Genomic DNA, 13196 nt, shown 5'->3' with positions numbered 1-13196 from the left:
TGATCCCACTGTGTGTGAACTCTGCATTAACACAAGTTTGTTGTGTTTTCAGGCTTTGGTTTATGATTCCTCTGGACAGAATCTGGAGATTGAGCTGTTTGATGAAGACACTGATAAAGACGACTTCCTGGGAAGGTAATGCTGCTTAGTTCTTACTTTTCAGCATTAATCCTGCACCTGAATAACTTAACTTTGCTTCTCACAAATAATTGGACATCAGAGTTCTGGTGAACAAACACGAGATGATTTAATCGATATAAATGTCTGAGACCTTAAACTTGAATATCACATTTTACAAATTTCAACTGAGTCGTCGCACTTTCTTCCTCATGATTATAGTCAATGTTCAGGTTCTCAGAGCGTATTCTGAAATGATCAAATTAATATTTTCTCAAACATCCAGCAAAAATGCAAAAACATCTTCTCGTTTTAGCTCCTCTGATATGAAGATGTGCAGCTTTTCTCTGGGTTGCATCAGTTTTAGCTGAACATTTGTGCATATTTAGGGTGTTTGATCAGGAAGAAAAACAACTTTTGAAGACCTTATGATTGTCATTCAGCTTCAACATTTTATGCATCAAAGATGAATTGGTTACAGACTTGATGAAATACAGTCCTTAACAGCAACTTTAAATCATTTAGATTCAAAGAAAACCTGAGTTTTGGTCCTTAACCAGACTGTTAACATTTCAAGCAGTTGCATTAGTACGAGTGCATGATGATCATGAAGCTGTTTGAGTGTCGCTGTGACCGCAGGCAGCGACTGTGTTAACCACCGTGGTTTAGAGCAGCACTTCTGTAACTTGGGTGGACTGCCGTATTTACACTTAAAAATGAGGCCTTCTCGTGAAAAGCGGAGCAGACCTAAACGCGCTCGTAGAAAAGAACGCATGTAAAAAATCACTCGGTTTCATCTCGGACAAATCTGACATTGGCGCGTCCTAGTTTATTACTTTTAAAGCCGTTTTTGGTCAGAGCATGCCACACATACCAACAGCAGCTACTGCAGCCTGCAATGTGGGGCGTTCAGGGAACATCGGTTTATAGAGTCTATTGATAAGAAAATGTTCAGGAAGTCATGTTTTGTGACAAGGTGGGAGGTCAGACCAAATGAGAAGGTTGGTTGCACCAGTGCTCCCAGTGAAAAAGTTAGTCTGAAGCCCTGTCAACACATTCTACATATCGAGGCTTTCAAATCTCATTGAAATCATATGAGCAAGTTCATCTGAAATGTGGACAACAGCTTTTACACTGAAATGACTTGAAATGTGCTGCTATGAGTTAGCGTCCTTCTGAAACCGTCAAATTTTACATGGAAATAATGAACAGATGAAAACTGACTCAGAATGAGTTGTTTTTTTCCATCCAGCGTTTCTATCGTGAAGATTTGCAGCTTTTCTGTTTCATGTGAAGAAAACTGAATGTGAGACGTTTAAAGATGTCATCAGGACATTTATAATTTACAGCTATTTAAACATCATGATTTCTGATTTGTTTTCCAGTTTGGTGATTGACGTGGCCGAGCTCCAGAAGGAGCAGAAGGTTGATGAGGTGATCTGCATCTTTTCTCATTTAAGTTTTATTCCATCTTCACCTTTATGCCATCAAATGTTCTATACAAACAACACAGTGATATTATACAAGTCATAACATATAAATAAAACTGGGTTTTTTTTGTAATTTAAATACTTTAAAATAATTTACATACTAATTGAATAGCAAATATATGTAATGTATAATTAAATATTAAATAAAATGTCAAAAAAAGTACATTTTCGTAGGACAAAATGGATCCTGGTAATTTTTTCATTTAAATGGCTTTACAGTGAATTACTGCCATGCTATAAAATCATTGATAATGAGTTTTATTAATGAGTTAATGAGTATTTATTGCCATTAAAAAGAGCAAAAAATAGTTTCTTCTCATATGTGGGATATAAAACATGTGCTCGGAGGTGGAAAAGGTATTTTTCATGATACTGACATTAACAACAAGCATTTGTTCAACCCCAGTGGTTTGTGATGGACGACGTGGCTACAGGGAAGCTGCACCTCAAACTGGAGTTTTTGTCTCTGCTGAACACACCTGAGAAGCTGGACCAGGTACAGCAGCACAGCTTCGGCCACTGAAATTGCATTTTTTAAAGGAGCTGAACCTCGACCAGAACCTGGAAAGTTACTGTGTGTTGTTTCCTTGCAGGTGCTCACGAGCATCAGAGCCAACCGAGGTCAAGCCAACGACGGCCTTTCATCTGCGCTGCTCGTCATCTTCCTGGATTCAGCCAGAAACCTGCCGGTGAGTCGACCAGCAGCCGCCTATTCTCACATTCTTCACATAAATCAGCGAAAAGCCAAAGTGTAATAAAATGAGTGCTTTGTAGGAATTAAAAGCAGAGAAGAAGCATCGAACAAGCAGCGAATCAGAAGACTGCTTTATGAGTCTGCTGTGACCATTTGGAGTGAAAAAATATCTGTCAGGTTTTTGTGACTGTTTTTGTTGTTGTTTTATAGTTTTTTCGTGATTTAATGTTTATTTTTTGTCAGCGTTAAACATTCATTGATATTAACGAAGTTTAAAACATGAAGCTCAGGAATCAGTTGTTTGTGGATTTTGTTGGAGCCGCTTCATTTTCTTGCTTGTCTGCTTTCTGAACTTCTTTTCTGCTCTCCACTCCGTCTCATCTTAAAGGTGCAGCGCAAAGACAAACCGAGTGATTAGGAATTCTGTTGTAGTAGTTCTGGATCATTTATTTTATTCCATTTCTCTCCATTAGAGCTCGTTTACGAACACATGTCTGCAGTATGTGTGCAGCAGTAACGTTAGCAGTTCATGCTCTCAGAAGCTCGTGTCTTTACTCCGTTCAGCATTTTCAAACAGTAAAGCATTGATTGATGTCACAGTAGAAGGGATAAATAATAATAATAATAGTAGATAAATAATAAATACACGTAATTACCGCAAACAAATGAGACCCGTTTTAATGTTGTGTGTTGCTTTTGCAGCTCATGTGAACAGGAGTAAAATAGATATTCAGATCTTTAACTTAAAATAAAAAGTCTTCACTTCTACCACGTTTTGTTATGTTAAAGCCTTTTTCTAAAACAGATTAAATTCATTTTTCACTCAAAATTCTACACAAAATACACCATTAGGACAACTTGAATTGTTTTTTTGAGATTTTTGCAGATTTATTAAAAATAAAAAACTAAGAAATCATGTGTGCATAAGTATTCACAGCCTGTGCACAGTATTTGGTTGATGCACCTTTGGCAGTAATTACAGCCTCAAGTCTTCTTGAATATGAAGCCACAAGCTTGGCACACCTGTCTTTGGGCAGTTTTGCCCATTCCTCTTTGCAGAACCTTTCCAGCTCCATCATGTTGGATGGGAAGCGTCGGTGCACAGCCATCTTCAGATCTGTCCAGAGATGTTCAATCGGATTCAGGTCTGGGCTCTGGCCGGGCCACTCAAGGACATTCACAGAGTTGTCCTGAAGCCGCTCTTTTGAGATCTTGGCTGTGTGCTCGGGGTCGTTGTCCTGCTGAAAGATGAACCGTCGCCCCAGTCTGAGGTCCAGAGCGCTCTGGAGCAGGTTTTCATCCAGGATGCGTCTGGACATTGCTGCATTCATCTTTCCCTCAATCCTGACTAGTCTCCCAGTTCCTGCCGCTGAAAAACATCCCCACAGCATGATGCTGCCGCCACCATGCTTCACTGTAGGGATGCTATTGGCCTGGTGATGGGCGCTGTCTGGTTTCCTCCAAACGTGATGCCTGGCATTCAGGCTGAAGCGTTCAATCTTTGTCTCATCAGACCAGAGAACTTTGTTTCTCATGGTCTGAGAGTCTTTCAGGTGGATTTTGGCAGACTTTAGGCAGGCTGCCATGTGCCTGTTACTAAGGAGTGGCTTCCGTCTGGCCACTCTACCATAGAGGCCTGATTGATGGATTGCTGCAGAGATGGTTGTCCTTCTGGAAGGTTCTCCTCTCTCCACAGAGGAACGCTGGAGCTCTGACAGAGTGACCATCGGGTTCTTGGTCACCTCTCTGACTAAGGCCTTCTCCCCCGATTGCTCAGTTTAGATGGCCGGCCAGCTCCAGGAAGAGTCCTGGTGGTTCCAGACTTCTTCCATTTACGGAGGATGGAGGCCACTGTGCTCATTGGGACCTTCAAAGCAGCAGACATTTTTCTGTATCCTTCCCCAGACTTGTGCCTCGAGACAATCCTCTGAGGCAGTCTCTGAGGTCTATAGACAGTTCTTTTGACTTCATGCTTGTTTTGTTTTGTCAACTGTGGGACCTTATATGGACAGGTGTGTGCCTTTCCAAGTCATGTCCAGTCAACTGAATTTACTGCAGGTGGACTCCAGTTAGGCTGTAGAGACATCTCAAGGATGATCAGTGGAAACAGGATGCACCTGAGCTCAGTTTTGAGCTTCATGGCAAAGGCTGTGAATGCTTATGTACATGTGATTTCTTAGTTTTTTATTTTTAATACATTTATTTTGTGTAAAATTTTGAGGGAAAAATGAGTTGAATCCATTTTGGAACAAGGCTGTAACATAACAAAATGTGGTAGAAGCGCTGTGAAGACTCTCTGGATGCTCTGTAGGTATAAATAATAATATATATATATATATAATATACTGCTGGCTTGACAGCTGTTTCTATACGTTACTGTATGTGTGTCTAGGCTTTGGCTCAGAGTTTGAGATTTGATTAAAAAAACTCTATAACTTTAAAGAAAAGGTTTTAAATAACACAAGAAGTAGCCTCTATATCCATATAAATACACCGTAAGATACTGACAACAGTTTTCATCAATCTTTTTTAAGTTATAACATCTTTGAATGTAATTATGTTCAACCAGCAAACTGCACTGAGTTTGGGGAGCTTTTCCTCTACAATCAAATCTATTAGTAATTTTCAGTCTTAACTGTCTGAACTTGTCATATTTTAACATCCAGGGATGTTCACTTGCTTCAAGAGACTTGAAATCCTTCAACAAGGGTGAAGAAAAGTAAAACTATAAAGTCAGTTTCAATCATTTACCTCAACTTGAACAACAAACCCAGAAATTTAGATTACACACAATATTGAGATGATGCCACAATATTTAATCAAAATAATGCTTAAAAACCTAAAAGGTTTGTCTCAATCAGCAAATTTGATGTTTTATCTTGCAATTGAGCATTTATTGAAGTGATGGGAGCAGGTCCTTTGATTTGCTTAGTAAATATTTAGATTCTGTTCTTGGATAATAAACTTATTTTCTGATTAATAAATAAAATACATTTCTATCAATCCCACAGGAAATTCTTAAAATGTAGAAAAAAGTGGAGAGAAAAAAACCAAACTGCACCACTGTTATCAGTATTATTTTGAAAATGTGCTGCTTTAACTTCAATGCAGCCACTTTTCTATACATGTCGTCACAATCTGTCGCCCCGATTGGCTACGTGTTATGGGTAACAGCCAATCAGCACTGGAGTGTTGAATGTTCATTTTTATTTTTGATTTAAAGGTCCCATATGATAAAAATCTTTTTTTTTTTTTCTTATTGTGTATTTTCTAGTTGTTAGAAACTTGGAGGTGTAAAATAAACCTTCAGTGCTTTGAGTCCCTCCTCGCAGCCTATCGGCTCCCAGCTTCACTAGCCAGTAAGAGTTCAACGCCACTAACCAATAGTTGATGCAGAGAGAGTTTTCTTCCTGAAGGGGGCGGGAACAGCAGCAACTCACTGGTTTTTAGAGCCAAACAGAACATTTAGTGCAGTCGTGGTGAAATGAACCATCGCTGCAGTATTTTGGCCCAAAAACTAGAAGAAACACTGAAAAGAGAAACTTTAACATCAAATAATTTAAAAAAAGGCATCTAAGTTTATTGTTTCCAGATTTTGGAAGATCTATTATGTCCTTAATTACTAATAGTCAGTCTGGGTCTTTATAGAACCACACTGGTCAACCCTTCATATAGTGTACAGAGACTTAGTCAGCTTCATTTGTTTGTGCTTAGTGCAGTTTGTCATAAAGATCTTGTGTTTTCTGATGTAAAGAACTTTGACAGCGGTTGACTTTTGTAGCGCAGGCTTCACCTTCCTCTTTTCAGCCTTCTCCTCTTCTTCTTCTTTGCATCTCCCCTGTCATTCCTCACCTCCTTCCCCCCTTCGAAGAGCGTCTTCGAGGGGAACTTGGGCTCTGGATACTTAAAAGAGAGGCGGGCGGCGGGCCTCGTGTTTTGTGAGAACACTGCTTCTCTCTATAGGACCCTATTTGTGAGTCCGCCGGCTGTTTTCTGCATCCTAGAGTAGTCTGGAGAATGCTAAGCTCCTCACTGAGGAGCTCGTGTGTTTTTATTTTGTTTTTTAAAGAAAGCTCAACAGTTTTAAGTGCCTGCCTCGTGAGCATGAATCCCTGCAAGTGCATGGGTTGGTTGGATTACCTCATATCATTATTATGTGTGAAGGTTTTAAGTTGGATTCCCAAGAAATATGATCAGAAAATGACCAGAACAACAAGGGTTTGTATTTAGGGACAGTCAAAAGCATCCTTCCTCCTCTGCTGTCAGACTTATTCACACAGATTAGGAGACGTTGTTTCCACTCATTTATCCGTTTTATCAGATGGGTTTCGTTCGCTGCATCGATGGCTCGTTTTTCTGTTTAGCATATTACATTTTAGCAGAGATTCACTTCTGAACGGGTAAAATAATCAGCACGGCTCTACGGATGCACTTATAATGGTCTGAAGATCTTACACAAGGTCAACATAAAAAGTACCAGACAAGGATTTAAATCAGTTTTTCAAGTGTTCTTGTAATTTAACATTTAGTCCTAATCTTTGTTGTGAGATCAAAAATTAACATCAGATTCCTGTTAGTTTGCTTCAGTTTCATGAAGCTCTTTGAAACCCGAGCAGGGTCTGGGTGTTCTCACATTTCTAAACCCTGTGGGCTCATTTTTCTCTGCTTCATAAAATCCTGCACAGCTATTGGTAGAGTAAACTCAAACATGTCCACCATGACTTAGTGATATTATACCAAAACATCATGTATGAATAATACATAAATATAAATCACGATGTGTAAAGATGCAAAAGAAAGGTGTTGCCAATAGTGGGAGAAACAAAATGGGGACTTTACATGCTGTAGATATTTTACTTCTCCCATTTCTACACTTTTATTTAGTTCCTATGCTTTCCTGCTCTCTGCAGCGTGTGCACAGCCTGCAGCAGACTCAGTCATGGTTTATATGATTTGACAGAATTTTTTCTATTGAAACAATCAGATCAATTTAGTTTTTTTTAATGAATTGTTTTTTAAAAATACAATCCGATAACTTCTTCTGTTTTTACAGTTTCTAGCTGGTGTAAGTTTGTCGATTTAAAAAATAAAATAATAACATGCTTTCAAACCTGCCGCTGGGTTTTGGGGTTTTGGGGTTCAGAGGGTTTAATGAACTGCATTAAATTAATAATCCAGAAGCCTTTAACAGTCAGTTAAACTATTTATCAGCCGCTATTCAGCATGGCGGCATTTCTTTTCTTTTGGGAGGAAGGATTGTGTTTGATTTGGGTGTTTTAGAGCAGGGAGGGTGAAATTCTGCGGATTGCTTCCCTCCATCCTCCATCCCTCCTTTAAACCTGCTGTGTGCCGGTTTTCCCATCCGCCGTGGCTGCTCGCGCCACGTCTGCCACCAGGGGGCAGAGCTACTCGACAGCCAGAATCTAATGTGATGCATTTCAAAGGAATGCACAGACCTTTAGTTGATGCATGCTGACATAATAAGACTTTTGTTTACTAGTAGGTGCAGATATCTACACGTAGATACCACATCCAGCTTGTGAGATGCACCACAGGCCAGTGCATGTAGTAGAAAATCAGATGTTTGAGCTTCCTTTGGATATTTTGATCAAAGAAATGCTAAAACCACACAGCAGGGATAACATTTCGCAGGTTGTTTTGCAATACTTTACTGCTGAATTTGATATATTGCAAAGAGCAGTCAGTCTCTTAAGCTAATATGAATGGATGCAAGTGACTGTCAATGCTTCATTAAATTAAAAAAACACATTTTTATTCAACAGCCATCAAGATTTTAAAACTGTGTATAAGTAGTGTAACTGCTGATGCACTGTATGTTTAATTTGTGCAAACATTTTGCAAAAATGGTAGTTAAAAACAGATTTGTGAATTAAGTTTTTATTCATGGTAGCATTGTGAAATGGATATGTAGGAGAGGATTATACTTAATTAATCACATGCCATGTTAGTCACATGATGCGTGAAGACGAACCTGTGTCCTGTGTCACTGATTCATACAGACGGTGACAAATTAAAGGAAAAACAACCATGAGTTGTGTTGGCCAGGTTTGGGGCCACCTATTGAAGAGATGAAAAACCATTCTTTCAATAGATATTTCCTTATTTCATGGTTTTATGTTGGTTTTGGACAGAGCTGTCTCACAAAATCTGCCACTGGTGTCATTTGAGTTGAGGTCCGGTGACTTTAAGACCACAGCCTGTGATTCACATCATGAGCACTGAAGCCTCCAGTGAGCCCTTCTGACCTCTAGATGGAGACAGTGTGATCCTGGTAGGGAAATGTTTAATGACAGGATGAAGATGATCACCCCGACCAGCTTTGTGTTGGTTTACAGTGAATCTTAACTCTACTGGATACTAAACAACAGCCACTGTAACCTTTAACTACTGGGGTCAAGGATTCAGTGAGTTGTTTGGTCTCCATGCATTGAGGTGGGCACTGGTATCTGCGTGTTTCTATCTACCGCTAGTGGGGATAAATCTTGAGTTTATGTCACCTTAAATCAAACTACTAGAAGTCTGTGAATTCCTTGAGAATCTTGCGTCTGATCCCCGACATGACGTGGGAGTTATCAGACCTATTTTCGTACGTTTGATCGAAGATCATGACGAAAGACCAGCTGTGGTTCTGTACAGATCAATCCAAACCGGATGGATGGATATCGTACAGTCTTAATGCATCGTTTGTCTGACGTCGTACTTACAGCAGTCCGACTGCGGCATCAAACAATCTGAGTGTTACCTGAAATACGCCTTTCTGTTGTCCAACAAGAGCTCTCCTTGCAGTAGATGGAGACAGCAGTTCCTGCAGTGGAAAAAGGCTGTAATAGTTGAGCTACACTCTATTTTATTTGCCAATTCACTGCATTGTGAACAAAACCTTTATTCACTCTGCAGGACGTTCTTGTTGCCTCCAACACAATGTGGGTTTGTTGAACTTGGCTGTTGTATCAGCAGATTTCATCCGAGTGAAAGATTTTCTGCAGTAAATGTTCCCCAATTGTGACCATAAAACCATCTTCCTGATGAGCCTCTTTTCTCCATGTTGTCCACTGACTCCCATCTTAATGCTGCCGGATTCGGACCAGCGTTTTCTGACTGACAGGTTGCATTGACACAAAGATTGGTAGATATCCATTACAAAACAACATTTTATAAATGTTTTATGTGCTGCAAAATAAGAGAATATAAAGCTTTAACACATGTATTTGCATTTAAATTTTACTAGCAATTGAATTGGCGGATTTTAAACATTTGAACATCTTTTTTTCAAATGCATGTCAGCCAGAAACCAGCGCCGGTCTGGGTCTCGTTTTAACCTCATGTTCAAGTTTAATTGGGGAATGACATTAACCATGTGATCATCCATGTTGTCTCTGTGTGTGTTTGGTGATTCTGCTGGTGTGTCCTCGTTGCTTTGTCCTCCTCGCCCTCCTCCTCCTGCATGCTCCTCTTTTCCCCATAAATAACCTGCTGGTGTGTGTTGTTTGTGTGTGTGTTGTGTTTACTCTCTCCTGCCTTGTCCGTTGGGGAAAATCAAAGCGCAATCCGTTAGAGTTCAACCAAGCGGGGCTGAGGAAGGCCTCGGTCAGTAAGGCCATAAAGGTAACAAAGCACACCATGCCGCTCAGAGGGGAAACGCAAACACTCACACTTCCACAATGTGACCAAAAGTATGTGGACGCCCGACTTTGCAGACCACGTTTAAGCAAGTCTTTATAAAACGGTGGCCGTGGATCTGCTTCCTTTCTGGTTTGAGTCCTTCCACATAAAGTGCAGCTGCAGGGATTTTGTTGTTTCCACCGTTTGAATATATTGCAACAAAAGATGCAGGAACTTGTTAAGACAATTAAAAATACATAAAACCAATAACAATAAATAAAGAGCTAGAAATTCAGAGGAAACTTTGAGTGAGCCGATGCAGCTTCTGCCAGCTGAGAAGTCCTGCTTTAAGTATGCAGAAGGTATCATTTATATAAGAACATCTTATTTTGATCAAACTTAGTGCACACTGATAAACAGCATCCGTGGGTTTCAGGGTTACAGCTGATGTGTGAACGTATCAGAATCAACCCACAGAAGAGATCCAGAGAGACTTAAAAACCAGCTAACTCTCTCCCCTCCTCACATCTGGACACTCACAGTGAATTGTTGTAATCAGAGTAGATCCCAAAGTATTCTAGCACCTACAGCTGTCTCACTGTTCTCCAGTTTTTCTCCAGAGCAAATCATTTCTTTGTGGAGATTGTGGAACGCTGCTGTTTAAGATGTTTTCCTGTTACTGGACTTAAACCATGAAAATGAAGCGTGTCCACATACTTTTGGCTGCAGTAAATTCAGAGAAGTCTGTTCTCTGTAGCAACATGTACTTGTTTTTGTCACTCAATCTTCTTGATTGTATTTTTGTTGAGTTCGAAAGATTCTTCAACTCCTGATTTGAACCACAAGAAGAAAGCTGCCATGTTTGGGATGCTCTGAGCACCAAGAACTAAAAGACAAAAGGAGAAATCTGATGTCAAATCTGGAAAAATTAAAATCTCCTTGTATTGTGTTCATCTGTGAAAATGTTTCAACCCAATCATGTCAAATATTAAAGATCATTTGGTGACTTTCCCATTAGGGGGCGCCACTGCAGCATCTGAAACCATTTACTGACTGTTGCTGTGAAATCATTAACAAACTAATCGCAGTGTTTGTCCACAAAAACTGTGTCTAACAATGTGTGTTGCACATAACAGCACTGTTGTCTGAGCTGATCTTTTCCCTTAAACTGATCTGGTGTGTTTTTCTACACTTCAGGGAAACTAAACACTTTATCTTCTTCATTATTTCCCAGTGATCTCCTGTGACAGCCTAGAAATGACACTAACAGCTCAAAGTGCACATTTTTAATGCTCAAACCTTCTCCATCGTTATGTTTAGTGTTGAGGGCAAAGCTGTAAGAACATTAAGCAGTACAATGTAGTGACTTAAGGTGTTTAATTTGGAATAATTTGTTTAAAAAAGGACACTGAAGCAGCATGCATGTATTATTCTTTTAAATTTTTTTTTACCACAGCATCCTTTTTTTTTTTTTTTAGCTCTCTGAACCCCTAAATGTTGTCAGTTGCCATTTTTTATTTTCAGATTTTGCTCACGATGGGCTATTTTTCACTGCAATATAAAGTCCTGCACTTCTTTGAAAACAGCACAAGCATGACAAAGGAGATTTGAAAAATGTTGTTGTGTAATATATTCATAAATGTATATGATTATAATGCTGTGATTAGTTTTAAAAAAGGAAACAACTAAAGTTGACTTTCTTTAATTATCTATTTTACCAAAATTCAAAATAAAATGTGGGGGATGGATTTCTCACCACTTACATTTTGTATTTATTTCCTCTCTGTGTAAACACAGCCTGCAGTTTAGCCCAATGCTCACTGGTTTTATGTGACTGCAGCTGAGTTAGTCGTGGTTTCACTGCAGCGCTAAGAAGTGCAGAATTTTACATTTTTAGAGAATCTGGTTTGTGCAAACTAATTATTATTAACTTATTTTTTAGAATTATACATGTAGATTAAAGTGGTTTTGATGAAATATTTACAGTTGAAGCTGGGATTTGTTGAATCTACCAGACTGAATAGTTCAAGGACTGTCAGAAAAGTTGATCTGACAAATAGTTTTTTATAGTTTCTGGCTCTAGTAAATGATAGAGCTTGAGTGAATGTATTTATTGTTAAAGATAACCCGACAGTGGGTTTTGGTGTTCAGAGGGTTAAAGCAGTTTGTTGCAAACAGCTCTAAGGAAACTATTGTAAAAATAAAAAGCACAGCTTCAGTCCTACTTGTGTATAAAACTTGTTCTTGTTCTGCTGCAGTCCGGTAAAAAGGTGACCAGCGACCCCAGTCCGTTTGTCCAGTTCACAGTGGGACACAAATCTTTCGAGAGCAAGGTGAGTGCATGTTCACACTCGTTTTTATGGCTTCATTCATTCTGTTAAAATGTGTGAATGCAGTCTGTTTTCAGAGGAACTTGTTTGTGAACGTGTTCACTTAAAATAACTCTTGTTACCCATAAATCTACGGTTTGTTTCCTCCATGTTGTCTTGTTGAACTAGCTCTTAGATTTCTTTCCCTTCTTGTGTCTTTCTCCAGACCAGATATAAGACCAATGAACCAGTGTGGGAGGAAGCATTCACCTTCCTCATCCACAACCCCAAAACCCAAGAGCTGGAGGTGGAGGTAAGAAGGCATCTGGTCTGGTGTATGAGCAGGTCAATCTGGGAGGTGTCTGATGTCTGTGTTGTACTTCGTGTCTTTTAAGGTGAAAGATGAGAAACACGATTGTTCGTTGGGGACGTTAACGCTGCCTCTGAGGCAGCTGCTGGAGGCCGAGGACATGATGCTGAGCCAGCGCTTCCCCCTCAGGAACTCCGGACCGAGCTGCACCCTGAAGATGAAGATGGCTCTGCGGGTAAAAAAACAATCTGAGGAACAAGAAAAAGTCCTTTGGTGTGATGCTCATTGTGTGTCACTCTGGGTTTAGATCATTGCTCAGAAGTAGGGAACTTACACTCCAAACCATTATGAGCTTTTCTGGAGCCACTTTGGAATTGAAATGACCTTTTGAAGACCCTATATTCTGCTTTTTCGTTTTTTTTCTTTCTCTTATAGTGTTTAGCTTTTTGTAGAAGGTCTGCAGACTTGCAGAGTCCACCCCTGTTCCACAGCACTGCACTTATGAAGCACCTTTTTGACCCGAGCTGGGATCCACACAGTGCTTTATAGTGTGTTTCTTATTCTCCCGTGTCCGGAGCCCGTCTGGTGACATCAGTCAGAAATAAAAAGAACTCGTTCCCACGCATCAGTAAATCGTGGCCACGAGATATTAA

At 39.7% G+C, this 13196-nt stretch overlaps 1 protein-coding gene across 2 annotated transcripts in view; it reads left to right on the top strand.

Moving 5' to 3' along the window:
• Positions 1-12854, top strand: part of LOC103364078 (extended synaptotagmin-2-A-like) — a 63083-nt gene extending 50229 nt beyond the window's left edge. The window contains exons 11-18 of one of the 2 annotated variants that reach the window (XM_008291084.1): positions 53-135; positions 1503-1551; positions 2014-2103; positions 2201-2296; positions 9865-9927; positions 12183-12257; positions 12460-12546; positions 12629-12854. In XM_008291084.1, the coding sequence (XP_008289306.1) occupies positions 53-135; positions 1503-1551; positions 2014-2103; positions 2201-2296; positions 9865-9927; positions 12183-12257; positions 12460-12546; positions 12629-12850 (765 nt within the window). In that variant the 3' untranslated portion in view covers positions 12851-12854. The remainder of the gene's footprint in view (positions 1-52; positions 136-1502; positions 1552-2013; positions 2104-2200; positions 2297-9864; positions 9928-12182; positions 12258-12459; positions 12547-12628) is intronic. The other variant, XM_008291085.1, reaches the window with a different exon arrangement.
• Positions 12855-13196: the final 342 nt, after the last annotated feature.

This window comes from Stegastes partitus, unplaced genomic scaffold (assembly GCF_000690725.1).
Source record: "Stegastes partitus isolate 25-593 unplaced genomic scaffold, Stegastes_partitus-1.0.2 Scaffold715, whole genome shotgun sequence".
Lineage (NCBI taxonomy): Eukaryota > Metazoa > Chordata > Actinopteri > Pomacentridae > Stegastes > Stegastes partitus.
Note: the sequence above shows the minus strand (reverse complement) of the source record. Positions and strands in the feature narration are given on the sequence as shown.